Source organism: Gossypium hirsutum, chromosome A13 (assembly GCF_007990345.1).
Source record: "Gossypium hirsutum isolate 1008001.06 chromosome A13, Gossypium_hirsutum_v2.1, whole genome shotgun sequence".
NCBI classification, from domain to species: Eukaryota; Viridiplantae; Streptophyta; class Magnoliopsida; order Malvales; family Malvaceae; genus Gossypium; species Gossypium hirsutum.
The window spans coordinates 7,018,213-7,045,234 of NC_053436.1; the positions used below are offsets into that span (position 1 = coordinate 7,018,213).

General features: G+C 31.4%; 2 protein-coding genes, 1 non-coding gene and 1 pseudogene across 4 annotated transcripts; 2 read left to right on the forward strand and 2 right to left on the reverse strand.

Moving 5' to 3' along the window:
- The first annotated feature begins 265 nt into the window (after positions 1 to 265).
- Positions 266 to 13,905, forward strand: LOC107894681 (methylmalonate-semialdehyde dehydrogenase [acylating], mitochondrial-like; annotated as a pseudogene).
- A 5,756-nt stretch (positions 13,906 to 19,661) lies between these two features.
- LOC107894173 (gamma-glutamyl peptidase 5) lies at positions 19,662 to 23,360 on the forward strand. Of its 2 annotated transcripts, none has more exons than XM_041084656.1 (4): positions 19,662 to 20,177; positions 22,505 to 22,660; positions 22,739 to 22,906; positions 23,051 to 23,360. In XM_041084656.1, exons 1-4 carry the CDS (start codon positions 19,866 to 19,868, stop codon positions 23,159 to 23,161), a joined length of 747 nt encoding a protein of 248 aa, XP_040940590.1. In that variant the 5' UTR covers positions 19,662 to 19,865; the 3' UTR covers positions 23,162 to 23,360. The 2 variants fall into 2 exon arrangements, with proteins under 2 accessions (XP_040940590.1, XP_016674878.1); XM_016819389.2 differs by having other exon boundaries at positions 19,664 to 20,177; positions 23,060 to 23,360.
- Positions 23,361 to 23,687: 327 nt separating this feature from the next.
- On the reverse strand, positions 23,688 to 26,819 carry LOC107894174 (coiled-coil-helix-coiled-coil-helix domain-containing protein 10, mitochondrial). The gene is made up of 5 exons (XM_016819390.2): positions 26,619 to 26,819; positions 26,177 to 26,239; positions 25,740 to 25,823; positions 25,437 to 25,618; positions 23,688 to 23,944 (listed from the first exon to the last, which is right to left on the reverse strand). Exons 1-5 carry the CDS (start codon positions 26,635 to 26,637, stop codon positions 23,846 to 23,848), a joined length of 447 nt encoding a protein of 148 aa, XP_016674879.1. The 5' UTR covers positions 26,638 to 26,819; the 3' UTR covers positions 23,688 to 23,845.
- Positions 24,591 to 24,684, reverse strand: LOC121212993 (small nucleolar RNA snoR1). The gene has a single exon (XR_005908360.1). It is a non-coding gene; the product is annotated as a small nucleolar RNA snoR1 (small nucleolar RNA).
- Positions 26,820 to 27,022: the final 203 nt, after the last annotated feature.

Below are 27,022 nucleotides of genomic sequence, written 5' to 3' on the forward strand. Positions count from 1 at the left end.
AGCACCCTGAAACTAAAATGAAAGCTCTGAAAGTTGGGTGACCAACTACGTAGTTTACCCTAATGTTTGGAGAAAATTAATATCAATTTAGACTTTAGGCAATGGTGTAGGGAGTTTTGATTGAATTAACCTCTTTTTATTTTTAATTAACTGTTCAACTGATGATACTGAAGCAAGCAAGCAACCAAATTCAAGAGGCACTTTGTTTTGGCTTTTGGGTTTCTCATAATTCAAATTTCACAAAATAGAAAAAAATAAAATGTTGATGCGATTTTCCCTTCAAAGAGGTAATGCAATAGTTGAAATTTGAAAACAAAATCAATTACAAAGAAAAAAAATGTAAGTGCTTTGATTTGTTTGTTTAATTTTGACTGATTTCGCGGTTTTATTTGGTCGCAGTGAAGAATTTATTAAGTTCTTCCAGTTATCGTTTCTCTACAGCGACTGAACCCTCTTTAAATCAGCGAAATCCTCCGGCAAGAATTTTTTGTTCTTTCTGGAATCATAAAATCAAAATGAAACCTTTGAAATGGGTTTTATTGAATATTTTTGTGTATTGATTGATTGGATTTTATACAGAGGGTTCCTAATCTTATTGGAGGTGCTTTTGTTGATTCGAAATCAACATCAACCATTGATGTTATAAACCATATGAGATCTCATATCATCTTCTTATGTATAGGTGTGTGCGTGTGTGTTGTTTGGGTAAAAAGGCAACACAAGAAGTTATTTCACAAGTTCCTTTAACTACAAATGAAGAGTTTAAAGCTGCTGTTGCTGCAGCAAAGCAAGCTTTCCCATATCTTGGCGCAATACCCCTGTAACAACTCGTCAGTGAATTATGTTCAAACTCCAAGAGCTTATCCGTAGAGACATTGTAAGCATGAGATTAGTTCAGGTCATTATTTGCTTAGAAATTTTGTTAAAATAGAGGCTTCTAGCTGATGAACACTTTAAATTTTTTTATAAGGATAAAGTCGCCAAGAATATTACAACCGAACAGGGAAGACATCGAAGGATGCTCATGGTGATGTCTTCATGGTAAAGATTAATAATTTTTTCATTTTTTTTCTTTATACTTTATGGACTTTTTTGTACAGAGGTGGTGGAACATGCTCGTGGAATGGCAACCCTGCAAATAGGAGAGTATGTCCCTAATGTATCGATTAGAATTGATATATATAGTGTTAGAGAGCCACTCCGTATTTGTGCAGGGAATTGCCCGTTCAACTTTCCAGCAATGATTCCCTTATGGGTAAGTCTTCTTACCTAGAAATTTTTATGTTCACTGCAGAGCTAGCACTTTGCTAACTGTATGAAGGTCTTTGATGTCTTTGACTTCTTATGGTTAAGTTTGCTTGATTAACTTCTACTATTTCTTAATGCACTTTATACCAGATTGCTGGTTTGAAGCTTATAAGACTTTATTGCTTATTAATCAGCATTTCAGCCCAATTGTTTTTCTTCATCATCTTAGGAACTTGTACTGTACAGTTAGGGTTTTTATAGTATTGATTGTATAGTCAGCTATAACTTTTGTTGCTTCTTAAAAGTTTTGGTAGTAATTCCTTACCTGCTTACCAGAAGACCAAATTTCTCAAATCCCGGAAAGGAAAAGTTAGTAATACTTATTTTATGATTCTACTGCAGATGTTCCCTGTTGCAGTGTCGTGTGGTAACTGGTAATACCTTTATTTTAAAGCCGTCGGAAAGGGATCCTGGTGAGTGCAACCTCATAACTACTATAAAATGTTATTTTTATACTTTTTGGTTTCATGGACAAAGGACAACTTGTTTCTCCATTATTTTGTTCTTACATCTTCTTTTCTCTCTTATCTCATTTTATAAAATTTTATTTTTATACTTTCGCGGGGGCATCTATAATGTTGGCAGAGTTAGCAATAGAAGCTGGTTTGCCTCATGGTGTCTTAAATATTGTTCATGGCACCAATGTCTGTTCTTCAGCTACATGATTTTATGAAGTGTTCTGTTTTTGTTTCTCCCTTTTGTCACTGTGATATCAAATTAATGATTTTTCGGCAATTGTGCAGTTTGCGTTTATCATCTTTAGGCAAAAATTCATATTTTCTTTCGTGCTGTATGAATGAAATTAACTTACGATGTTTCTGTGAATTGATTATACTATATATATGTCCTGGTATATTTTGTTGTGGCAGGACATTGTTAATGCCATTTGTTATGACGACGACATCAGAGCTATGTCATTTGTTGGTTCCAATACTGTAGGTATCCTTCTTGTATCCAAAGCACCTAGATGATTCTGTGTTCTCAATTAGATTTCATAATCGTTTTGGATCTAAACACAGTTCTCTTGCTTATTATCTTGGTTGCTTCTGTTAATATCACTGGTGGTAACCTGATATGCATAATTTTGTCAAGCACCAAAGTTTCTTTGGCCAATAAGGACCTAGTATGAAAACCTGATTTTATTTTATTTTTTTTAACATTTCCACTTCTTGGATTCTCTCTTTTAGCACGTTTGAATGTATTTAATTAACTAAGCCTTGGTTGTCTTGGGATTCACCGCTTCCCCATGTCCTTCAATATGGCCTGTAAATTGTCTCTGACGATTCCCTAGGCTTGTCTAGATTCGACTATTTTATCTTGTTAATTTCCCCCCTCATGTTTTATTTTATCTTACAATATGATTGGTTTTTGGGTATAATTTCTGTCTTAAACTTCTTATTGCAATCCATGAAAGGGTCATCTTTGTTTTGCATAGAAATTCGGTTTGTTGGTTATATTTGATGCTTTTATTTATCTTTTCTTAAAGGCTGGCCTGCACATATATTGTAGTGATAGGATCACTTATGTTAAGCTGTCATATCTCACACCAGTCTAGTTTACTGTTTGTTACGTCCCTGTATTTGGGTTGAGTCTCTCCACTTTGCCAATTGTGAATAGGTCAGAAGTGAAACTACTTCTGTGACTTCCTAATTATCTTTTCTTCTCAGTCCAACATGGGGGCCAAAAATCATGGCATTGTCATGCCTGAAGCAAACAAGGATGCAACATTAAATGCTCTAGTTGCTGCTGGACAAAGATGCATGGCACTTAGTACAATAGTCTTTGCTGGTGACTCGGAATCATGGGTATCATGTTTTTCTCCCTGTTTATTATCTTGTTAGTTTATTGTGAACCTATGATTAAGAGGGACAGATTTTGACCTTTTTCAGGAGAGCAACCGACTTTTTTATAAAATTAACTCAAAAAATTTAATTAATTACATAAATATCTCATTTTTTTATTAAACATGTAAATAATTTAAAATTTACTGTAAAAATTAATAGAGCTAATGAATTTAAATTAATAGAATTAATGAGTTTGGCGCTAACTAACAAAAAAAATTATTTTTCACTTGTATAAACATCAAAGAAATATTATAATTTCTAAAAAATGAGGGGATTTGAATAAAAAATTTCATTTTGTTGTGAAGCCAAATAAATTAGCCACCAGTTTCCAATGTAATTTTTTTTTAATTTTTTAAAATTTTAAATATATTAAAATATGTTAAAGTATAATTAATTTTAAAAGTTTAATATATATTTTTTTAAGAACATACCTTCAGGGTTTGCAGCCGAAGCAATTGCATGTTTACAGGCGGTTATTATGGGTAGGGATTTGGGATTAAAATATGTCGAAATCGAAGGGGATTCCCTGACGTTGATAAAGAAAACCAAAAGTACAGGAAGGGATAAATCGGTAATAGGTTCTTACATCCAGGACATTAAAGAACTGAGTAAGGTTTTCTATGAGAGCAAGTTTCAATATGCAAGAAGATCAGCAAATGAACAGGCGCACAGTTTGGCAGCAAAAAGGGTTAAAAATGGGAGAAATTGCTTACCTTGTTCACAGAAAAGCTGGTCCAAATATCACAGAAGCAGAGATAGATCGGGGATGGCGATGAAGGCTATCAAAAGGTTAATGGATTTTGAGAAGAAAAATTTTAATTGTTTTCAGTCTATTGATCTTCTCCAGGAGCTGTTAATGGTGAAGCAGATATTTTTCTTAGAGTTTTCTAGAAAATGACAGCTCATAAAGTTGGGTTGCTTTTCTTTTCTCGTATGTCGTTTTAGCTTCGTTTTTTGTTTTCTTCTGATAGGATCTGGTTGCCCATTCATTGTAATTGGGCCGTTTTGTGTTTTATTAGGATTTTGTTTGGACTCATTTTTATTTATACAACCTAGTATTATTTTTCAAAAAAAAAATTAATATACTTAATATATATTTTTAATAGGTATAGATAAAAAAATTTCTTAATATACTTAGAATTTTTAAAAATTAAATATATTAAAATTTTAAATATATTAAAAAATGTTAACTATAACTAATTTTAAAATTTTAATATATTTAATATATATTTTTTAAAAATATATTTTAAAATTTTAATATATTTAATATATTTTTAATAGTTAAAGATAAAAAAGATTTTTTAATATATTTAAAATTTTAAAAAAATTTAAATGTATTAAAATTTCAAATATGTTAAAGAAAATGTTGAGTATAACCAATTTTAAGTATAGTCCTTCCATTTTTTTAGAAATTATAGTATTTTCTTGGTATTTATACAAGTGGCGTCATTTTACATCGTTCCACTAAAAAATAATTTTTTATCCTAGTTTCTGACGTGGCGGCGCCAAACTCTTTGGCTCCACCAACTTTCACTGCAAATTTTAGGTCATTTACGTGTTTGACCTAACTTTTATGTAATTAAACACATAAATGACCTAAAATCTACAGTGAAAGTTGATGGAGCCAAAGAGTTTGACGCCACCAACATACCACATTAGCAATCAGGATAAAAAAAATTAATTTTTAGTGGAGTCGTGTAGAATGGAGTCACCTGTATAAATATCAGGGAAATAATGCAATTTTTGAAAAATGGAGATACTTAAAAATAAATTTTTCCTTTTTTGGTGGACCCAAATAAATTGCCCCACTTCCAAAGTTTGTTATACTTAAAAAAAAAATTTAATATGTTCAAAATTTTAATATATTAAGTATATTAAAAATTTAAAATTGTTATACTCAACATTTTCTTTAACATATTTAAAATTTTAATATATTTAATTTTTTTAAGTTTTTTAAAAGTTTAAATATATTAAAAAATATTTTTTCCCTTTACCTATTAAAAAATATATTAAAATTTTAAAATATATTGAATATATTAAATTTTAAAATTGGTTATACTTAACATTTTTTTAATATATTTAATTTTTTAAAAATGTATTAAATATATTAAAATTTTAAAATTGATTATACTTAACATTTTTTAATATATTTAATTTTTTTAAGTTTTTTTAAAATTTTAAATATATTAAGAAAATTTTTTTGTCTTTACCTATTAAAAATATATATTAAATATATTAAAATTTTTAAATATAATAAAATTTTAAAATTAATTATACTTAACATTTTTTTAATATATTTAAAATTTTAGAAAACTTAAAAAATCACCTTGGAAAATTAATTTATTTGGTTCCACCAGAAAATGAAAATTTTTTATTAAAGTCCCCCCATTTTTTCAAAAATTATAGTTTTCCCTGATATTTATACAAGTGGCGCCATTCTACATTGCTCCACCAAAAAATTGATTTTTTTATCCCAGTTGTTGACTCGCATATTGGTGGCTCCAAACTCTTTGGCTCCACCAATTTTCACTGTGGATTTTAGGCCATTTACGTGTTTAATAAAAAAATGAGTCATTTATGTAATTAATTAAATTTTTTAGTTAATTTTATAAAAAAAAAGTCGAGAACAAGCTGGTAGAACGTGCCAAAGCTCTGAAAGTGAATAGTAGAACAGAACCTGATGCAGACCTTGGTTCGGTGATTAGCAAACAGGTAATCCTAGGTTCAGATATTTACCACCATTTCCTGATTACTACTAGCTTTCAAAAATTTTAAAATGTCTCCTCCTCCCCCTCCCGAACAAAAATGGAGGATAGTGAACCTATTATTTACCCTAGGCTAGGGATTTAAATTGCGGTTGCGGTTGCGTTTTCAGCTGCATTGCGTCTATCGCGGTTGCGGATATAACGGATGCTATTGAGGTCATTGTAGGTATCGTGGTCGTGAATTTTTTTAAAATTCACACAACTGATAACAAAGTAAAAAAATAGGTATCAATGGGAATAGCGGAAAAATAACAGGAATAGCGGCATGTTATTGCCGTAAGTGGTCGTTACCCGTTAAATTGTAGCCGCAATCCACCGCTATTTTCAATAGTAGCAATTTCGGACGATGCCGCTACCGCTATATAGTGGCCGCTATTTCGCTACCCGAGTGCTATTTACATCCCTGCCCTAGGCCTATTCATATCAAGACATTAAGTCAATCATGGCGTTCCTAAAAATTTTGAAGCAAGCCTTCTAGCAAAAAGCAGGGATGAAGCTAGAAAATTGCTTTAAAGGGGGAATGAATAATAAATTTTTGAGGGGCCAAAGTGTAATTTTACCATTATATTAATTTATAATTTCATGAACTTTGAAGGGACTATATGGCAATTTACCTATTTTTGGGGCCAAGGCCATTGCCTGCCCCCTTTCTACACCCCTGTAAAAAGGTGATAGCCTAAGCCAATTTCACCCCATCTTAGGGGGATGTGGGCTAATGACCTCATATTCTATATTTTACGATACCTTTTAATGTCTTTGATTCATTCTTTGCCATCTGTTTTGATCCTTGGTGTTTTTTTTCCTTGGAATCCTTCTGCATTGACAGGGTAAGGAATGTATAAGCAGATTAATTCAATCTGGGGTAGACAGTGGTGCCAAGCTACTACTTGATGGGAGAAATATAGTGGTATTCAATGTTCTGCCATATTCATTTATCATATAATATAACTTCTCTTTTGTGACATCATATAGATGATACTATATTTTATCTTCAAGATTGGATGATCCTAATATCATTGGGTATTGGAACTGTAGCGACGTAAAAAATTAGCTCGGACGCTAATTGTGGCGATTTATTAAAAAAGTTTGAAATTTGACGTTTGATTTTTGAAATAAACAGGGAGTCGCCACCAATCCTTTTTCCTAGGTGTGATCGGACACCTATTAGATCTCTTATTAAAACAAATAAAAGCTGAGTTTAGGTCTACGTTAAAATCCAGAGAAAAATTTGGGTTCGGGAGTCGGTTACGCGCGAGGAAGGTATTAGCACCCTCGTGACGCCAAAATTGGTATCTTATAAACACGTGTTGTCTTGATTTTCAAAAAATACGAGTTCAATATAACATATAGTCGTGATTCATTTGAAAAGACAAGAATTTTCAATCTTTTTGATTTTTTTTAAGAAGGATATACCGTTTTAACACGAGTCGATTGATGCTCACCCAACATAGCGATAAAAACGACGACTTAGTGTTAAACCGATATGTTGCCTTTGATTATTGAAATTAATTAGAAACAAGAATGTGATTTTCGAAGTAATGTAAAACAAAATTGATATGGAATAAAAATAAATAAATGAAAGAGCTAGGTACACATTGAAGCAGATAATCAATGTGACAATAATATTAAAACGTAATAACAGTGCATGCAAGATCAAATGTAATGATAGTATCAAATACGAGAAAAACAATGAATATACATATAAAGATAATTAAGAGTATATATATAAAATATATATATATAAATAGTAGTAGTGTTAGAAATATACTATATATAGTGTTTGAAGTATATACATAAGATAGTAAAAATATATAACTAGTAATGTTAAAATATATACATAATATATACATATATATATAAAATAGATATTGGAAAAAAGTATGTACATAACATATATGAAGAATATATATATAATAATATTAAAATAAAATAATAAGTGATAATAGTGAAAATAATATGTATAATAACAAAAATAATAATATATAAGAATCGATATAAAATATATGTATATAATATGGTATTTAAACATGCATATGTAATATATATTAGGAAGAAGAATAATATTAAAACAACTATGAGTACATACAGTTACATACATGTATATATATAAAAAATCGAATACATAGTAATAATACTAAGAGTATGTACATGATGTATATACACGTGTGTACATGAATTAATAGCGGTAATAATAAAATAATAATGCTAGCAGAAAAATAAAATACGAAAAGCAAATATAACAAAGTAAAATCAAAAACAAAGTAATATAAAAAAAACTATATATAAAAGCTATATGTACATAAAAATACGTATATATATAAGTAAAAATAAGTAATAGTAATGAAAATAATATAATAATAATATAAAAGGTGAATATAATATAATAATATTAAAATAAAAATAAAAATAAAGTAATAGATAATAATAAATATAATAATAGAAATATAATATTAAAGATAATACTAAATATAATATAATAATAATAATATAATAATGATAGTAATGATGATAATAATAATATAAAAAGAATAGATAAAATAGTAGTAAAAATAGATACAATAATAATAATATATAATATGGTATTAAAATATATACATAGTAATATGATAGGAAAATAGTAATAACGTTAAAGCAAAAATTAATAATACTATATACATACATACATATTCATATTAAAGATATATACACAAATAACAAAACCTATATTAATAATAACAGTGATAATAATAATATAAATAGCAATAAATACAATAACATTAAAATGAGAAAAAGTAAGAAAAAGGACGAAATGGAATTAAAATCGAAATTTTTGGGTGAATTTAGAATAAAAACAGAAGAGAAGGACTCATTCGAACACGCGCTAAACATTGCGGGGCCCTAACAGTAATTTCCCTTACCTTTTATAACGCTGCGCAGCATGGAGGATCAATTTAAAAACAAACGTAAATTTCAAGGCCAATTTGCAAAAAATTAAAACCTGATTGAAAAGAACAGAAAAAGCGGAAGGGCTTAGAGCGCAATTAGCCCATTCAATAAAACCACGCGGATCCTTGGAGCGGGTCGGGTCAACGAGCGGGTCGGCTCCTAAACGACGCCTTTTTGGGGCATTTTACACTTGAGTTAAACGGCGTCGTTTTGTAATGTTATAAAAGAAAAAATTCTTTACAAAAATTTCATTTTTTGTGTTTCTAAAAACAGTTTGAGAACTCTCCCCTCCCCTCAGCCCCTTGTGATTTCAGGTGGGGTTCCAGCGTCCTCCTTCGCCGCCGACGATCGACGCCGGCCACCGTACACGGTGGCCGGAAAGGTAAAAATTTGTTTTTTTGTTTTTTTAATATATGTATTTATGTAATAAATTCGAAAGAAACAAAAAGAAAAAAGAAAAGGGAAGAAATGAACAGAATCGAAGAATAGAAAAAAAAAGATAAAACCACCTTTGTAATACTCTGATTTGGTCTTTTTGTATGGAATTCCTGCATTTTTTGCTGTTTGAGTCCCCTTTTATTTATCTATTTGTTTGCTTCTCTATACTTGTTTCTTTTTTGAATCTATTTTTATTTTTTGCTTCTGAATTTGAAACGATTTTTTTCTTATTTCTTTGCTTGAACTGTCCAACCTTTACAAATGTTGTGTTTGGCTCTTTATAGCCATTCTTACACTGTCTTGTTTTGATGTTTGCGTGTTCCCTTTGTTTTGCAGGGTATGGCCGGTGCTGAGGTGACCTTGGTGGTGGTGGCAGAGGGTTGGTGCGACGCTGGTCAGATGGCAGAGGGTTTTCTGATTTGATTGGGGATGGGTTAGGTTAAAATTGGGTTTGTTTTGTATTGGGCTAGTGGGTAAGGGTTGGTTTAAGTGGTTTTGGGTAGTTAGTTGGGTTTGGGTAGTAAATGGGTTTTGGGTTATAATGTAAATGGGCTGAGATTTAAATGGGTTAATGGTTTTGTAAGGCTAGTGGGTAAGGTTGGGTCTTGGGTCTGACATGGGATTCGAGTGTGGGTTTTGGCTTATTGGGTAGATTTAGTTGATCTATTTTTGGGGTTTAAGTTGTAAAAGGGGTAAATGGGTAATTGTTGAATGGCCCAAAATTGGCCTATAAAAGGAACTACTTTCAAATGAACTTGTCTTGGGTCGTTTGTCAGTTGAGATTGAAGGAAATTTATAGCATATAATATTATCTTGAAAGACTGATTTATACACAGATTTCTGGAGTGGCTTAGTGTGGTCCTTGTTTCCTTGATGCTAACTGGAATTTCTAATTTTTCAACAAAACCTGTTATTAGTTATCATAGTTATTAACTTTCTGTAAGTGACACAATAGGTTCCGAGATACGGGCAAGGCAACTTCATTGGTCCCACAATTTTATCCGGTGTTACAGCTGACATGGAATGCTACAAGGTATTACTTTTTGTTTATGATTTCCAATACATCATTTAGACTACTCTCCTAAAAGTACCAGTAGACTGTAGGTAAAGCAACTCTTGAACCTTTAAAGCAACTCTTGAACCTTCATAGAAGATACCTGATTTGTAACGCCCCAATTTTCGGGAATTCTGTGAATGTTGGCATAGGTTTAATTATGTTAGTGGGCCTCTAGAAGGCCCAAGCTTAAGATAGAACCCGGCAATTTTAGTTAATTTTTGTTCCATAAGAAAAAGGGGGTGAAATTATGAAATAAAACCTATGTGAAAATGTTTGAAAATGCTATAGGCTAAATTGAAGTGGCGAAATAAATAGGAGTGAAAAATAGGAGGATTTGTATGACAAACCTCCCATTTTACATGAAGTGGCCAGCCATCATGTTGTTGTAGACAATATGAGCACTTGATATCCATAATTCATGGTACAAATTGATAATGGGTTAGATAAATGTTCCATGATAATGGATTAGGTAAATATTCCATGATAATGGGTTAGGTAAATGTTCCATGATAATGGTTTAGGTAAATGTTCCATGATGGGCATTTCATGTCTTTTGTATTAAAGAATTAAATGGATGAAATATGAAATTTTATTAAAAGAAAAAGGGTGAAAAGAACAAAGTTTTGTCCATCTTTGTTCATCATAGCCGAAAGTTAGAGAAGAGAAAGGAGAGGAGAAAGCTCTTGAATGTTCGGTAACTTGGGGAAGAAAATTGAAGGTAAGTTCATGGTAGTTTGCTTCTATCTTGATGTTCATGAGTTCTTATTGATTCTACCTTAACTCTTGAAGCATATTTTGGTTTTTAGTTGTGTTGTGAGCATTTAGTCATGAATTAAAATGAAGGAAATGGTTGTTGTTTCATGTTCTTTGATGAAAAATGGAAGATAGGTGAAGTTGAGCCAAACAAATGAGCATGCATGTGCCTTAGATGCTAAGGGGAAAAATCGGCTAACATGTTATGCTTTAAAATGATGAAATGGAAATTATACTTAAGTAAAATCATAGATATGTGATGATTGATTGGTGATATACATGTTTAAATAACAAGCATACAAGTTAGGTGTGAAAGAGTGATTTGGTAATAAATCTGCTTGGGACAGCAGAAGTAACGTGACTTTGGAAAATCACCATAAATTGTGGGAGATGAGTTAGAAGCTGCATAAATTATGTAATTAAAGCTTAATGAATCTAGTTTCAAATGAAATAAACGAGAACATATTTTGAATTCTGTACAATGAGAAATTTGATTCGTAATGAAGAGTTGTCAGATTAGTCAAACAGTGAAACATGGGAAACTTTAAGAAAAATCTGGTATTGATTGCCTAAACCAAAAAATTCTAAAAATTTTATGGATAGAATATATATGAGTCTATTTTCAGGTAAAATTAACGGTACTTGATTTGGAGTTTCGTAGCTCCAGTTATAAATGATTTAGTGACTGTTGTTCAGGAAGACAGCTTGTAGTGAAATTATGATTATGTGGTAAACACTGACAAAAATTTGTTAATGAGTTGCTTATTGATTTCTTATAAGCTTACTCTGATCTGTAGGTGTGGTTGGCCGAATATTGTAAGGGGTTAATACGTAGGTCGTATTTGAATAGTTAGATTAATGTGTTAGTAATCCAATTGTAGGCAGTTCGTGTGTGGATCTCGTCAGCATATCGTCGCAAACAGGTGTGTAACTAACACCCTCTTTCTTAGTCTGGATCGACAAAAGTCAAAAAGCCGAAATGCCAAAAATCGGTATTTTGTAGATTTGCGAGTGTGCGAATGCTCGTGAGGTAAATTGATTAATGTTTTTGGTAAACTGCAAAATTTGGACTGCAAAGTGCATGATTTCTGTGCCCTCGATATTTTGGGGCTTAATGGGCCAAAATTGGAATGATGGGCCAACGGGCCCAATTCGGTAAGAACACTCGGTACGTGATTCTGTTAGTAGTGAAAAGTAGGAATATGCATGAAAAACCCTAAAATAGATAAATTACTGAAATACCTTTAAAAGTGGAAAATTTACAGTTTTACCCCTAGTAGATAAATTACCAAAATACCCCTAGGGTTAAATTGACCTAAATGCATGTTTGATTGTTGTTATTTACTGCATGCCATGTTGTTATTATCTGATGCATGGGATTGGGATATTGACGGAGGAAGTACTGAAAGTGGCTTGTCCACGTACTGGAGGCTTTGCCTCAATTTACTGTTAACTGAGCAGTAATGCTGTAACTGTGGAGTGTTGGGCTGGGTGGGTTGAGCTATTCCCCACATGGAGTGTAGGGCTGGTACGGGTGGAGTGTAGTGGTTAGTGGGTTGAGTAGTCTCCCCAAATGGGCTTGCATATATTATTGATGTTGCATGTATTTTGAAATGGGCCTATGGGCCATACTGTTATCTGAATAAGGGGCTAAGGCCCAGTTTATTGTAATCTGAAAAGGGCTCTGGTCCAGTACCACTGTTACCTGAATGGGCTTAGGCCCAATAGGCTTGAGCTGACTTGGACTTTGAATGGGTTTCCCTTACACACTGAGTTTCCCCAAACTCACCCATTTTATTTTCATCCACGCAGGTAATCCCCAACCATAGTGGGCTTGCAGCTGTGAGGGAATTCGGAGTGGCCACCCGTTCTGAAAGTTTGATTTTCTTCTGGTGAACTAGACATCCTTTTTTTTACGTTTGAAGTTTTGGGTTTTTAAATGTAATAAGGCCGCTTAATTATTTTTGATGGTGTTAATATGTGTTACTAAGATAAGTATTACTTATTTTAACTGTTGAAGTTGGAAAGCTTTAGGGCGCGTTTTCAAAAACAACAATTGATTTCAAAATACCACGATGACAAGCAAAGCTTCCGCAATGAAAGTATTTTCCAAAATTAATCACTTTTCCTAAAAAATACTTAATCAAATCGGTTTCCTAGAAATATACATGACGTTAAGGTGTGGCAATGGCGGTGTGCATGTCTAGGATTGGATCTGAAGGGAGCTTGGTACTTAAGCAGTCCGATGGACTCACCTCCTCTTTTCCGGTTTCCTACCTGGTGCACAGCTTCCATCCACTTTAACATATAATCATCTTTTAAAACACTAAGTAAGTTTTTCTGGATCAACAATATAAAATGTTTTGAATGCTTCGATGTGGCATGTCGGATCCGACCATAACGTCTGGGCCGGGTTTGGGGTGCTACATGATTTCTATATTTTGGCTTGCGCAGGAGGAAATCTTTGGCCCTGTTCTCATTTGTATGGAGGTGATTTACTTCAATTCCTATTCCTAAGCTAACCAAGCTTTTGCTCGAAGCATTTTTTTCACACCTATTCCTATTCCAACTGTTAACTGCTCTTTTTTTCACACCCAATGTTCAGGCTGACAGCTTAGAAGAGGCTATAAACATTTTTAATAGAAACAAGTAAATCCTGAATCAGTCTCTCTCTTTTGCTTAATCTACGTTACAATATTCACATTTGTTTTACGTGTACATTGTGCTGTGTTTCAGATATGGCAATGGCGCTTTTATACTTAATACATCCGGTGCAGCAGCAAGGAAATTCCCGACTGAGATCGAGACACGCTGAAATAAAAATAAAAATAAAAATACCCGCTTTGATAGCTCTATAATTTTTTTTAAAAACATTGTAATGAGCTCGAATTAAGCAAAATAATTTTAACTATTAATAATTAAACCTAAATTTTAAAATATAAAAAATAAAAAAAAATTAAATTCCTAAAAAAATATATATAGAGACTTACGGCATATTCTAACCAATAAAAATTGTCATATGTGAAGTGTAGGCAAAAAAAATTAAGAGAGTCAAAAGTAAATTATAAATTTAGAGTTTTGAATTAAAAATATTTTACTATTTATTTTATGTAAAAATGTACTTAACCTTGAATATATATTAATACAAACTATATTATGAATTATTATGATAGAAATATAGAATTAATTTAAAAACTTATGAGTATAAAATGTATACTTTTATTAAAAAATTCAATTTTTTTGAAATAAAAAACCTTTCAAATAGAAAAATCATTTTTAATTATTTATATGAAGATGGAGGATGACATAGGATTAGAAATTCCATAGAGTTAGCAAGTGGCATTGGACAAGTTTTTCAAGTAGAGTTGCAGACAAATGAAACAACTTAAACTTTATGATTAGGTTGATATTAGTATTTTATTAATCTTTTGTAGTTTTGTTATAGAATATCTTACAACCCTAAATCTAAAATGACCTTGCGACTTGAAATTCGACCGTTAGTTAGTATCTTTGCGATCTCGTGAAGTGGGCATCAATCTGTATCGTCAACTTTGTGAGGTGAAATATCAGCTCCTCGCGAGGAAGACATGCGAGCACGTATGATGATATTTGGGTACGAATCTTCTTAGAAATACATGTCTACGATACGTGTAAAATCTAACGAAGGTACGTATCGTAGTGAGTTATATGCATGATGCCTAACTCCTTTCTTAACATGTCACATCAAAAGAATCATATCTTATAAATAAAAAAGAACTGTTTCCAAGTAGGAGAGGTAGAAATAAACCACAACAAACTCAGGGGCGAAGCCAGGGGTACTGACATGGGCCCCGGCTCCCCCTAAAATGTAAATTTACTCTTTTGTCCCTTAAAATTTTTTAAAAATTTTAAATTATTAAAGGTAAAATTACACTTTGCCCCCCTTAAAATTATAAGAATTCAATTTAATCCTTTACAAATTATAAAGATATAAACTATAAAAAATTAAAATGTTATCCGACCCCCTAACAATTTGTTCTGGCTTCGCCCCTAAACAAATTATTTATAGATTTGATTTAAGTTATCAGTTTTTATTAATTATCTTAATCAGAACGTTATTTCTATTAGCTAATCAACACCAACCATGCAAAAGTTGATGAAAGAAGCATATGCAGTTATAAAATTACATCTTTTAAAATATTCGGATGCATAGTTGGGTCAACATACTTCATCATTAAGTTAAAAAAATCTAAATAAATATTAATAAATTTATTTAAATATAATTAACATTAATTATAATTATTGCATTTTTCTTCTAGATATTAAATCTTAATCTCAAACATAAAAAAATATAAAATATAATTAATATTTAACTATGTTTAAATAAATTTATTAGTATTTATTTATAATTCTTTTATTCTTTTATTATTTTTTGTTTTACATAATCATGATATGTCATATTATTATATTATTTTTACTTATGAATAGGGATTTCCTTATACATTTATAAAATTCAAATATTTTTTACATGTATAATTTTTTTTCTATATAATCAGTTTTTTTTTATAATTACAAATATTTTTATCCATTTATCTATTTGAACCAAAAATGATATTCAAATAAATATATTCACTTTCACCCCTTAATTTAACGTCTAATTTTGAAGTATATATTTATACATTTCTTTTTTGATGTAACAACACTAACTTTATTGATATAAAAGTATAAAAATTACTTAAGTGTAAATAATTTGTTAGGACTTTTTCTTTGTGGTTTACTATGTAGGATGCTTTTTTTTGTTGTTTATTTCAATACAATAAAAAATATTTTAAATTTCATTTAGATTTTTTATAAATAAAATTATGAATCATATTATTTTTAATCAATCTGATGCAATCGATATTTACCTTTTAATTTCTTCGAGAAAAAGGAAGTTCACCTACTTTTTCATTTCATGATGACATAGACAATAAGTAAAGCACTGAAAATGTGTTGGAATTTTGGTTGTGCAAATAGAAAAACTAATGTCATGTCATGTCCTGTCGATTAGATTTAATAATTCATATTTACGTCTTATATATATAAAAGTTGGTAATACAAAAAAAATAAACAATCCCACATTATTAGGAATAAACTTCTAAAAGGATTTATATATAGATTTGAAAAAAAAAATTATTTAGTAATTGGAGCTAAAGCTCTAACTCGTGTTGTCGCTTGGCCTAATTCGTGTTTATATGAACATATATTGTGCATGTTTATTTTTGAGTAAAATTTCTGTATTATTTTTTAAAAATACATTTATTTAGATTTCGAAAATCTAGTCAATAGAAAATATTTTTTTGTTGTTGCTAATTTTTAAGAAATTGTTTCTGTCAATTTTATCTTTTTGCCCCTACGTATTTTACTACTTTATCTTTCGAGAAATTGTATAAATAGGAGGTCATTTTCCTTATGTCATCCTTCCGTTCTTGGTGTTCTGTGAAATTACACGAAAAGAAAATTTTGTTTAGGAGGTTGGATTTTAAGCAGGACCATTTGTGACCCCTCAAATTGATTCCTTTCGAGAAGAGAAATGTCAACTGTATTCTACTTTCTTTATTCGAATTACGAATTTTAAAGTATTATGGTAATCTTGGGGAGCGACGTTCACTATACGATTACACCGATTAAAGCGAATATACTTCTAAGACAATGATTCTTCCATGACACAATGATTGTTATTTTATTTACACTCAATTTAGTTTTCTATCAACGCTAATGATTATGTTTTGCAATAGTATATTTTCAACAATTAACTATTATATTTGTGTTTAATTAATTTAATAATTTTTATATGTTGCATAATTGTTGATTCAAAGAAAGAAATTGTGGCGATGTAATTCGAAGGACAGAAAGTTAAAAGAGTTTTTTTTGGGAATAAGGTGTCTTCTTCCTTTTTCCTAGCACCTATAAGCATTTAAAGAGGTCTTTCTAGTAATTCTCGAGATGCCAAATATTAATTATATTAGTCTCAGATTCCTTCTAAGTTAGTTGATCGACGATGTCTTGTTGTTGCAAATTATTTTCGACAAGTCTTTATTATAAATTATCATATTTGAGGAATAAATATATATGACGTATGAATAGCATTCATCCCATCCATGTCAAGCAAGTCGATTTAAACTCGCAAAATCTTAAATTCATAATTCTTCTTCTTGTTCAAAATTATTGACCCATTAGTCACGACCTTACCAGATTAACAATAATTTGTGTTTATTTTTTAAAAATATTGATGAGTTTCTGTTATATTATTTTTTTAATCGTATTTATGCATATATTATGATATCCTACATTATTTGTCTTGTTCAATTATTAACGGAAAAACAAAATGGACCATATTGAGCTGCCTGCACATTACTTTCTGACATGACTAGCCATGCACCATTCCTTTGATTCATCCTTCCACTTTTGAATGATTCATGTTCCACAAAATTACAAAGCATGCATAAATTTTATTTAATCCATGTCAAATAATATTGTTTTAATAATTTCAATGAAACATAAAAGCTTATAAATGAGTAATGAATAAGAATAATAAGTAACATCAATCTAAAATATAATTTATGTGTAATTCAATTTATTAATTTTAGTTAAATGTAAATATACGAAATTTTAATTATGATTGAAATATTTGAAATTCTAATTTTGATTTAATTATATTCATTTATAGAATTAATTATATCAATTTATTTTTATATTAGATAAATATAATTACTTGTGTATGCTATATATAAATATAAAATGGTGTTACATCGATAATTGTATCAGTAATTTATGAAAATTGAATCAAATCAAAATTTGTAACATTGCTCGTTAAACTAAAATTCATTGTAAGTTTAATATTTATCGCATATTAAACAACTATTTTTTAAAATATATTATGATTATTAATTCAATAAATCATTGTAAATGAAGCTTTGATAATAAATAGAAATATCGTTATTATTTTTAGAAATTTTCAACAATCTCATTATAGGTTCGGATCATATTTGCTCTTCTTGGCACAATGTTTAAAACTACCCATAGCCACTCTCTAACCCATAAATAGGAGTATAATGCACTTTAGCGCACTCAAACTCACGTCCTCCTACATTGATAATAATACTCATACCAGTTGAGTTAAAAACTTAATTGATATATTGAAAGTCGGATTAAATACAAAAATTTTTTATAACAATAGTAAAACCGACAAGAAATTTGGGTTTTAAAGGCTAGTAAAGATACAAATTTTTGCCAAAATAATTGAATAGGGGACACCACATAGTAGTATTTGGGTGTTCAATGTTCTTCTATATTATTAATATCTAGATTATTGTTAGTTGCTAATATTAGACATAAATTGAATATGCGTCCAACATGAAAGGGATTTTGTAATCAAAATAAACATTTGTTATTATTTGCTAAGTTGATTTTATGTATTAATATTATTTTATATGCACTTATGATAAAAAAATATTAAGAATTATTAAATAACTCAAATAATTATTTAAAATGTTCTTTGTTGACACTTGAAATTAAGGTTTAAATGTCATGTAACTTTAATGAGTATATTGTGTTGAAAACATGAATGTGTTCCCTTTTGGTAATATTGAATAAGGTTTTTGTAATAGCTCATCAACGTCTTGAATTTTTTTTTCATGTTATCAACGCGATTATATGCGAGTATTTCATGCAAATCAACCATCTTGATCAGAAAGGAGAATAAGGAGGAGCTTACTCTACTTATAATCGAGGGGCTATTTCGTTCAAAGAGATTGTCTCGTTCGACATTGTATGATCACTAGACTCAAGTTAAGCCACTCTATAACATTTGTCTTTTGCATACTCAACACTAAAATTATCTATGGGTTAAGGTTTGGCTCCAAATAAATTCATGCCTAGGCCTGTTTTGAGATCGACCCAACCCGTCCACTTAAAAATTTATTATTTAAATTGAATTCAGGCTGGACTGGCTCAAGCCACAAAAATTCTTTCTAATCTTGACCCGAGTTTGAACTGAGCAGGCTACTTGACCCTTTACAAGTTTACTCAGCATGTGGGCAATACTCCAAGTCACGTTAGGCTCACTTAATTACTCCATAGTAAAACAACAAACCCTCCAATCACATCCAAATACTCGTATAGTAAGTTCACTGTGACTTAATTACTTATTCTCTTAGCAAAACACTTCTTTGGTAAAATCATGTGTAACCGTATAAACCCTTCATACTCGATTAATCACTTTATAACACTTGCAAACATCTAAATTTTAACATTTCTGTTCGAAACACGACTAAATTTATTATCAACACATCTTATATCTTCCTCAAAATTATAAATTATATAAGATTATTTTTAATATTTTAACTTTTATTATACAATTATTTAAAGAAATTCCAAAGTAAGCAAAGAAGCCAGGTATGAATATTTAGATAAGCTACATTTAGGCAAGCCAGCACCCAACCTAAGGAGGAAAAAAAAAAGGAAGCAAATTGAAGGACCCACCTCAGCGGAAGGCTATTTTCGTAAATTTCCTGGTCACCAAGACAATTTATAAACCTTGCCATTGTAGAAGAATTTCCATCGAGTCTTTTGCATCTCCATATCTCTCTCTCTCTAAAAGCCCACTCAGCAGTTTAAAGAGAGAGAAAGTGTACTTTCTCTCTCTAGAACTCTAAAGGGTCAAAGCTTTAAAGCCTTCAAATATATACATATAAATCGAGAGAGAGGGAGGGAAACATTTTTTTTTAAATTATTTTTTGGGAGAGATTTTGAATCATGGGTGGTGAGAAGAAATTCGGGGTTCTTCTATGCGCGGAGGACTCGGACTACATTAAGAAGAGGTACGGAGGGTATTTTGGTGTGTTTGTGGAAATGCTGGCGGAGGAAGGGGAGACGTGGGACGTTTTCAGGGTGGCGAACGGCGAGTTCCCCGACGACGATGAGATCGCCGAATTCGACGGATTCGTTATAACCGGCAGTTGCAATGATGCTCACGAGAATGACGTTTGGATCTGCAGGTTGATCTCGCTTTTGAAGAAATTGGATTCCTTGAAGAAGAAAGTTCTTGGGATTTGCTTTGGTCACCAGGTAATTTTCTTTTATATATTCCATCTTTTCTTTTCTTTTTTGAATTTATATTCTTATTATTGCTGCTGCTTGCACTTTATTTTTGTGGTGGAAAATTTGGTTTATGATTTTGTTTTTCTAAGTGAATGTGTTCGGCTTTTTATGAAGGAAAAGAGAAAAAAAAATACCTAAGAATTTTTGGGTAAGGTCTAATATACTATAAAATATAAATTAGAATTAGATAAATAATATATAATACACCGGTAGGTTTTTAACTCCTAACTATCCGAACCCTTTTATTGATTTAAACTAAAATAAAATTAGCTTGTTTAAAATTTTAATTGATTTTAATTTTCAAGATTTAAAGCTCGAACGATTTTTTTGTTACTATATTATTTTATTTATTATATTATATCACATAAAAATTAAATATATAATATAAACATTAATTTAAAAAAGTGGTTTTTTTTAATTTTAATCAAATAAAATAATAAAAAAATAAATATTGAATATTAAATAAAAATAACACAATTTTCAAAAATTTAAAAAATTATATGATGGACCAGACCCAAAATATGGTAGTACTATACATAAATCACTCAAGAACAACTCTGATCAGTATTTTTAATAGAAATGAAATAAGATGACTATATCAGGGCTGGGACTGTCATTTCCACCTGGACCTGTTATTCCCTTTCTCGTACAGTAACTTAGATGCGAGTGGCCCATTGATCGTTGATCTCTGAACTGAGACGTGAAATAGTATAAATATGATTGCTTATCTTCTACCGAAATTTGTGATCGATTGATTTGGTCAAACACGTGTACCCATGTTTCCTTTTTGAATATCATTTGAATTTGGAAGTTCTAATGATCCACATTTTGGTGTTATCATGTTAGCTGTCTAAAAATGGTTAAATGATTTTTGAATTGAATTGTTTTTATTTTATAAAAAAAAACTTAAATTGATATTTATAAATGAATTAAAAAAATTTCCTCTATGTTTGTATTCATGATTTTCATTTATGTTATTTCAGATAAATTTATCTATGATATTTTAAATATAATTTTTTTAAAAAAAATTAAAATACTATTAGTGTTATCTCGAAGTTCAAAAATTGTGGTCGGTCCATCTTTTTCAATAAGGTGGACAAAAGGTACACCACCGCACACGTCATTGTTCTGTGGGCCATTTTATTGCACATGGGTTTATGTCTTGCTGATGATCGAGTCATGCAAATTTAAGGATTTTGAATTTGAAGGGACCAAATGGTTGAAAATATTCTTTGAATGCTGCAGACATTTCACATGCTTGGACGTTGAGGGCCACTAGTTATTTTTTTGTCGAGGTCACTCATTTTCACTTTATTTTAGTTCTAATCTCTCTTTTTTTAATTTAAATGAAAGTGATCTGTGGGTTTTGTATTTTGTGTTTGTATGGATTTGAATTTACTTCCCACGAGATGCACAGTTGCATGTTTTCCTTGTAAATTAATACATCTCCTAGAATACAGTGTCAAAACTTTTTAATAGTATATATTTGTATTAGGTTCAATCTCCATATGGTCGTCGATAGAGGATTTTACGGGTCTTGTCAGATTTAAACCTAATTTTAGGTTTATTCATATTTTTTTATTTTTTAAAAATATTTATATTATTTTTAGTTTAATATTTTTTAATTTATTACAATTTTCATTTAACATATTTTAATGTTTCTATTATAATATTATCTATTAATATAAATTTAATTTTTATGTATTATAAATAATACAATATATTACTTGAAATTTTGAATATTTAGTTCATATTTTAAAAGAATGAAACTTTGGGCACTGCGCATGTTGGTCGATTATTACCAAGTTATGTAGACATACGCGTGATGGATGATAATTGTTGACAAGACAACTTCCAACTCATGATAAAAACACGTGGTTGCCACTTCAGGTTTTTTTTTTTCTTTATTGTCTTTTGTCATGCAATTGGGTTCCCTGTGGTATGCCTTGTTTGTCCCATTTGTGAGTTTTGGGGCGCCTAGTTTTGTCCATTTTAATCCACGTTGTTAGGGCTGAGTTGGATAGAGAACTCGGACTTTAATGCCTTGTTTGCCACATTTGAGTGTTGTGTACACATTGAGAGAGCTTGCCTTTTATTCAAGATTTTATTTTGGCTCAATTCTAAATTTTATCCCACTCTAGTTTCATTACTGAAAGCGGAGAAGTCTGGGCCAAGAAAAAAGAATCCGCCTTTCTCTGTTGCCGTGCAGCTGATTGATGTTACATTATGGTTGGACTGTCCCCAAACCGTATTCATTTCCTTTTGCCCTTTCTGTTGTTTGTTTGTTGGACCAGATTCTTAGCCGTGCGCTTGGAGGAAAAACAGGGCGGGCCGTTTCGGGTTGGGACATTGGAGTTACGACAATTCATTTATCATCGTCCTCATCGAAGTTCTTTTCATCACTTGAGATCCCCACCACTCTTCCCATCATAGAGTGCCACCGAGATGAGGTTCGGTCTTTCCTTTTTAATGAAGAAATCGTGAGTCATTTTGGTTTAGAACATAAACATGATTGAATATATGATTAGGTTCGGGAACTTCCACCAAAGGCCGAGGTGTTAGCATGGTCTGAGAAAACAGGGATCGAGATGTTCAAGTATGGAAGTCATATGATGGGCATCCAAGGCCACCCTGAGTACACTCAAGACATTCTGTTTCACCTAATTGATCGTCTCACACAGCGTGGTTATATTGAGGTACACTTGCACTACTCGGTTTTAATCCAAACTCAAAAGTCATTTGATTAATCTAAATTGAAACCTCAGGTCAATAACTCAAATCTACCTGTGCTCCTTCTATTGATGATGGTATAATGATTTGACTGACATTTTATATGGAAGCAAATGCAGGACTGGTACGGTGATGAATTGAAGGCAAAGTTGGAAGAAGTGGAGCCTAACAAAGATGCCTGGAAGAACCTCTGCACGAGCTTCCTCAAGGATAGATTATGAAGGTTTTTATTTTAACCAAGAATAAAAGAAATGTAAATAGGAACCCTTTTTCAAGAATCAAGTCGTTTTATAGAGAGGTTTGTGATAGAATAGCACAGATGCATTATTCATTTAAACATGTAGTGAAACCTGTGCTTAGGTTGGAACTTGAGGTTGTCTTCTCTATTGCTGCCTAATAAAATTTGCAAGTTTTTTTTAACTCTTTTTGTTTTCAACTTAAACACGTCCCAGTCAACAATCCAAAAACCAATCCGAACTTACCAAAATTGACTTAACCTAAAATAAACCGAACAAATTACTCTAAAATTATTCCGAGTGATTAAACTTGAAATCAAGTTGACCTCAAAACCCGCAATGGGAGATCCAAAACCAACCCAGCCACTAAAACTGAGACGACTATGTTCTAATGATGACTACTGATGGAGGGGAAGATGGTCAAGCATTGCATCAGTAGGCTATTCAATTGCATTTACTGAAAAAGTACAAATGATACTGAGATTGATTAGCGATAACAAAGGTTCAACAATTAAAAAACAGTATCACTCAAAGAGTGTTTTTTATTCATAGAGATTTATGGAAGAGTTCAGCTTCATCAATCAACCAAAGAAAAACAAGGGTAAATCTCAGCGCAAGTCCGAAGCTGACAATTTCAATAGCATAACAAGGAAAATGGTGAATAAACTTTTAGGCACCCAACATGGACCCTGTGTTCTTCCTGCACTCAGTCAACATATCCATGTAGAACTGACACTTGCTGAGTTCGCTTCCATAGCTATTCAGGCACTGCAAGTAACACAACAATAAAAGGATATCAGTTTATCATTGTCACCAGATTCCGTAAAAGTTCACCTGGCATCTGCCGCTAGTGTAAAAATTTGGAATCAAAACTATGATTTAACTACTTAGAAAAACCTCGGACAGTATGTAATTTACATTCCAGGTCAACTACACAATACTAGGTCGTTGGTACAGGAAACAAAATTAAACAGCTAGCATATGGGAACCATGCTTTTAAATAGGTTCTAATTAGCCATTAATGCAAATGTTTCCAACATTTTCATCAGGCTTAATGCATCATTTAGTCACTGAAGTATTCCACTTCTATAAACTTTTAGGCATCAATTTAACTAAATTTGAGTATAATTTGAAGGTCAATTTAAAAGGCAAAATTTTTTAATACTAACTAAAATTTTTAAATTTCAATTAAATATATTATCGATTTACAGTTAGGGTATTCAATTTAAACAAAGTTTTCTAGTGTAAATTTGATTTAAAATTTTTGGGATCAAATATTTTTAATATACATTAGCCATTGAGAATTTAATAAAAAAAAGGGTCAAAATGTCAAATAGTAATAAAAACTTAAAAAACTCCTAAGGTACAGTCCAAAAGAAACCCCCAAAAAATTAAAAAAAGAACAGAATTGGAAGGCTCAGAGAGTTTGCTATCTCTGCTCAACGAAAAGCTTAGCTTTTCTCATACAAGAGGTGTCAGAAATTCTTAAAGCACTCTTCATCTTTGCCTTCTCATCATTAATTTATTTCTTTTATCTTTTGTTAGGTAAGAAAGAAAAAAGAAAACATTAACGTAAAAGAGTGGGAGACCCAGAAAACGAAGAATGAAAAACAAAACCTGCAAGAGTGGAATAGATAGTAGGGTAGCTACTCGGAATTTATATTTTAACCATTTGAACTGTGAACTAGAAAAAGGTTTAATGCACCATTTAGCGCCTAAAGTGTTTTCTTTTTTATAATTTTTAACATTTTTTATTATATTGTCTGCATCTTTATAATTTTGTAAATTTTCAAATGCTGAAGTTATCATGACATCAACATCTGACACATAGCAGACAATGAGCGGATGAAAGCCTCAACCAAATTTTTTTTAATGTCAAAAGGACTAAACTGGTGAACAGCAAAATAAAAACATTAGGTCCTAATCATGACAAAAAACTAACCTAAGTAGGAAAACCAGTATACTTTAGGGACTAAATGATGTTTTAAGCCTTTTAGTTGCTTACAGAATCTACCACCAGTGTATCCAAAACAAAATCATATGATTTAACTACTTAATTGAAAAACCTGGACAACATGTGATTCATTTGAAATCAAGCAAAAAATGATAATCAGCAAACTAAAAATCCAGAAAACTGAATTGAACTGCTAAGCACAGAAGTTCAAAGTTTTAGTCAGCCGCAGCATGAAAAACACATCAACATTCCAACAAACTACTAAACCATAAAGTAATCAAGTAACAGAGGGTGAAGTTCACTTACATCCTGGAATGCCTTGTAGTGGATGCTGCATGAATCAGTGCCAGCTAAACTACTGGAAGTAGTTGCTGGTGCAGGGGCAGCTGCAGCCTCGGAAACCACAGTTTCATGTTGAATAGTACGAGGACCCATCACAGCATCCACAGCCCTGTGAGCTACAGCACTTCCAGTACCAAATGCCATGCCTGCAACATGGAGATAAAGAAAATAATTAACTAATAGTATTAACAGAGTAAGGAACCATCACAAATCAACCAGAGACATGTACAACCGTTCACCGTCTCAGAAGGATATCTATTCACATACCCTGAGCTATGGTAGAGCCTATGCCTCCGAGCAAGGATCCACCACTTCCACTCTGAGCAGGAGCTGGAGGAGGAGCATGATGAGCTGCAGCAATAAGAATTAAATACAATTAAACATGACATTCAATCAAAGAAATAACTACTACTAGCTTTTATCAAAACGAGTAAATACAAATGTTAATAAATCAATATGAACTTGTCAATTGGGCAGATCATGTTGATTTTGGGTAGTATCAATCTAAATCACGTAAGTGTGTTTTTGAGTTCAGGTTTCAAATTTGGGGATCAAATTTTTTGGATTGGATCATTTCTGGTTCTAATCACTTCAAGCTGAAGACATTTACAATTACTTGTTTGGATCATTTAAAGCCCAAGTCAGGTTGGGTTTCCGGTCTAGGTGAGAATTGACAGGTCTAGATCAATATAAACATCATTTACCTGGTTGAGGTGGAGGGTTGCGAGCAGGAGCAGGACGAGGGGCAGGGCGAGAAGCAGACCTTCCTGCAAAACAATTTACAACAAAAGCGGTATAAGAAGTAAAACAAGAGAAATTCCGTAAAATACCCAAATATGAAATTACAAAGCTGTCATCGCTCTCCAAGTTAATTGCTTGAACACATCCAAATATTCCAATAACAAGAGGAAATATATCAACTAATGACAAACCCAAATCGAAAATCTTTCAAATAATCAAAAATTACAACAATCCCAAATAAGCTTTAATCGAGGAACAAAAACTAACCCTAGAAATCGGATTGAAAATCGATGTGGGTTACATTTACATAGCTAAATACAAGGAAAATGAAGTGAAGAAGTTAAAAATTAACTTGGGGGTTAACAGATCTAATCTAAACGAAAGGCGATTAGATGAGAAACTAACCAGAGCTACGGCGAGGCATTTTGAATGAGGTCAAATAGCACCAGCGATGAATTCCGAATAAATTTCTAGGGTTAGGGTTTTAAGCTTAAAATCCCAGTCGAAACAACGCCCCCAAACCCTTGGAAATTGGTATTTATAGATAGAGAGATAAAGATGGAAGGCGGAGTGTGGATGTTTATCAAACACGTGTTGGAATATGATTGGATAGTTAATATTTATCACATCAAGCGATAAAAAAACTCGAAGATAAATTTTAAGTTGGGATTTTGTGGATGAAAAATATAATGTTAGAAAAGTGGATCCCTATTTAAAGTTCAGACTTTGCTTAATTTTAAAATACAAATTTAACTTTCCGTATTTATCTGAATTCTAAATATTTAAATTTTAAAAGTTATTTTAAGTTT

What these genes read in the sequence shown, in the direction of transcription:
- LOC107894173 (XM_041084656.1), top strand. Translation starts at nt 19,866, where the DNA reads ATGGGTGGTGAGAAGAAATTCGGGGTTCTTCTATGCGCGGAGGACTCG. An exon ending in TAGAGTGCCACCGAGATGAG is followed by an intron (nt 22,661 to 22,738) that starts GTTCGGTCTTTC and finishes ATATATGATTAG; the next exon opens with GTTCGGGAACTTCCACCAAA. An exon ending in CACAGCGTGGTTATATTGAG is followed by an intron (nt 22,907 to 23,050) that starts GTACACTTGCAC and finishes TTTATATGGAAG; the next exon opens with CAAATGCAGGACTGGTACGG.
- LOC107894174 (XM_016819390.2), bottom strand. An exon ending in CAACCCTCCACCTCAACCAG is followed by an intron (nt 25,824 to 26,176) that starts GTAAATGATGTT and finishes TTATTGCTGCAG; the next exon opens with CTCATCATGCTCCTCCTCCA. An exon ending in AGGCTCTACCATAGCTCAGG is followed by an intron (nt 25,619 to 25,739) that starts GTATGTGAATAG and finishes TCCATGTTGCAG; the next exon opens with GCATGGCATTTGGTACTGGA.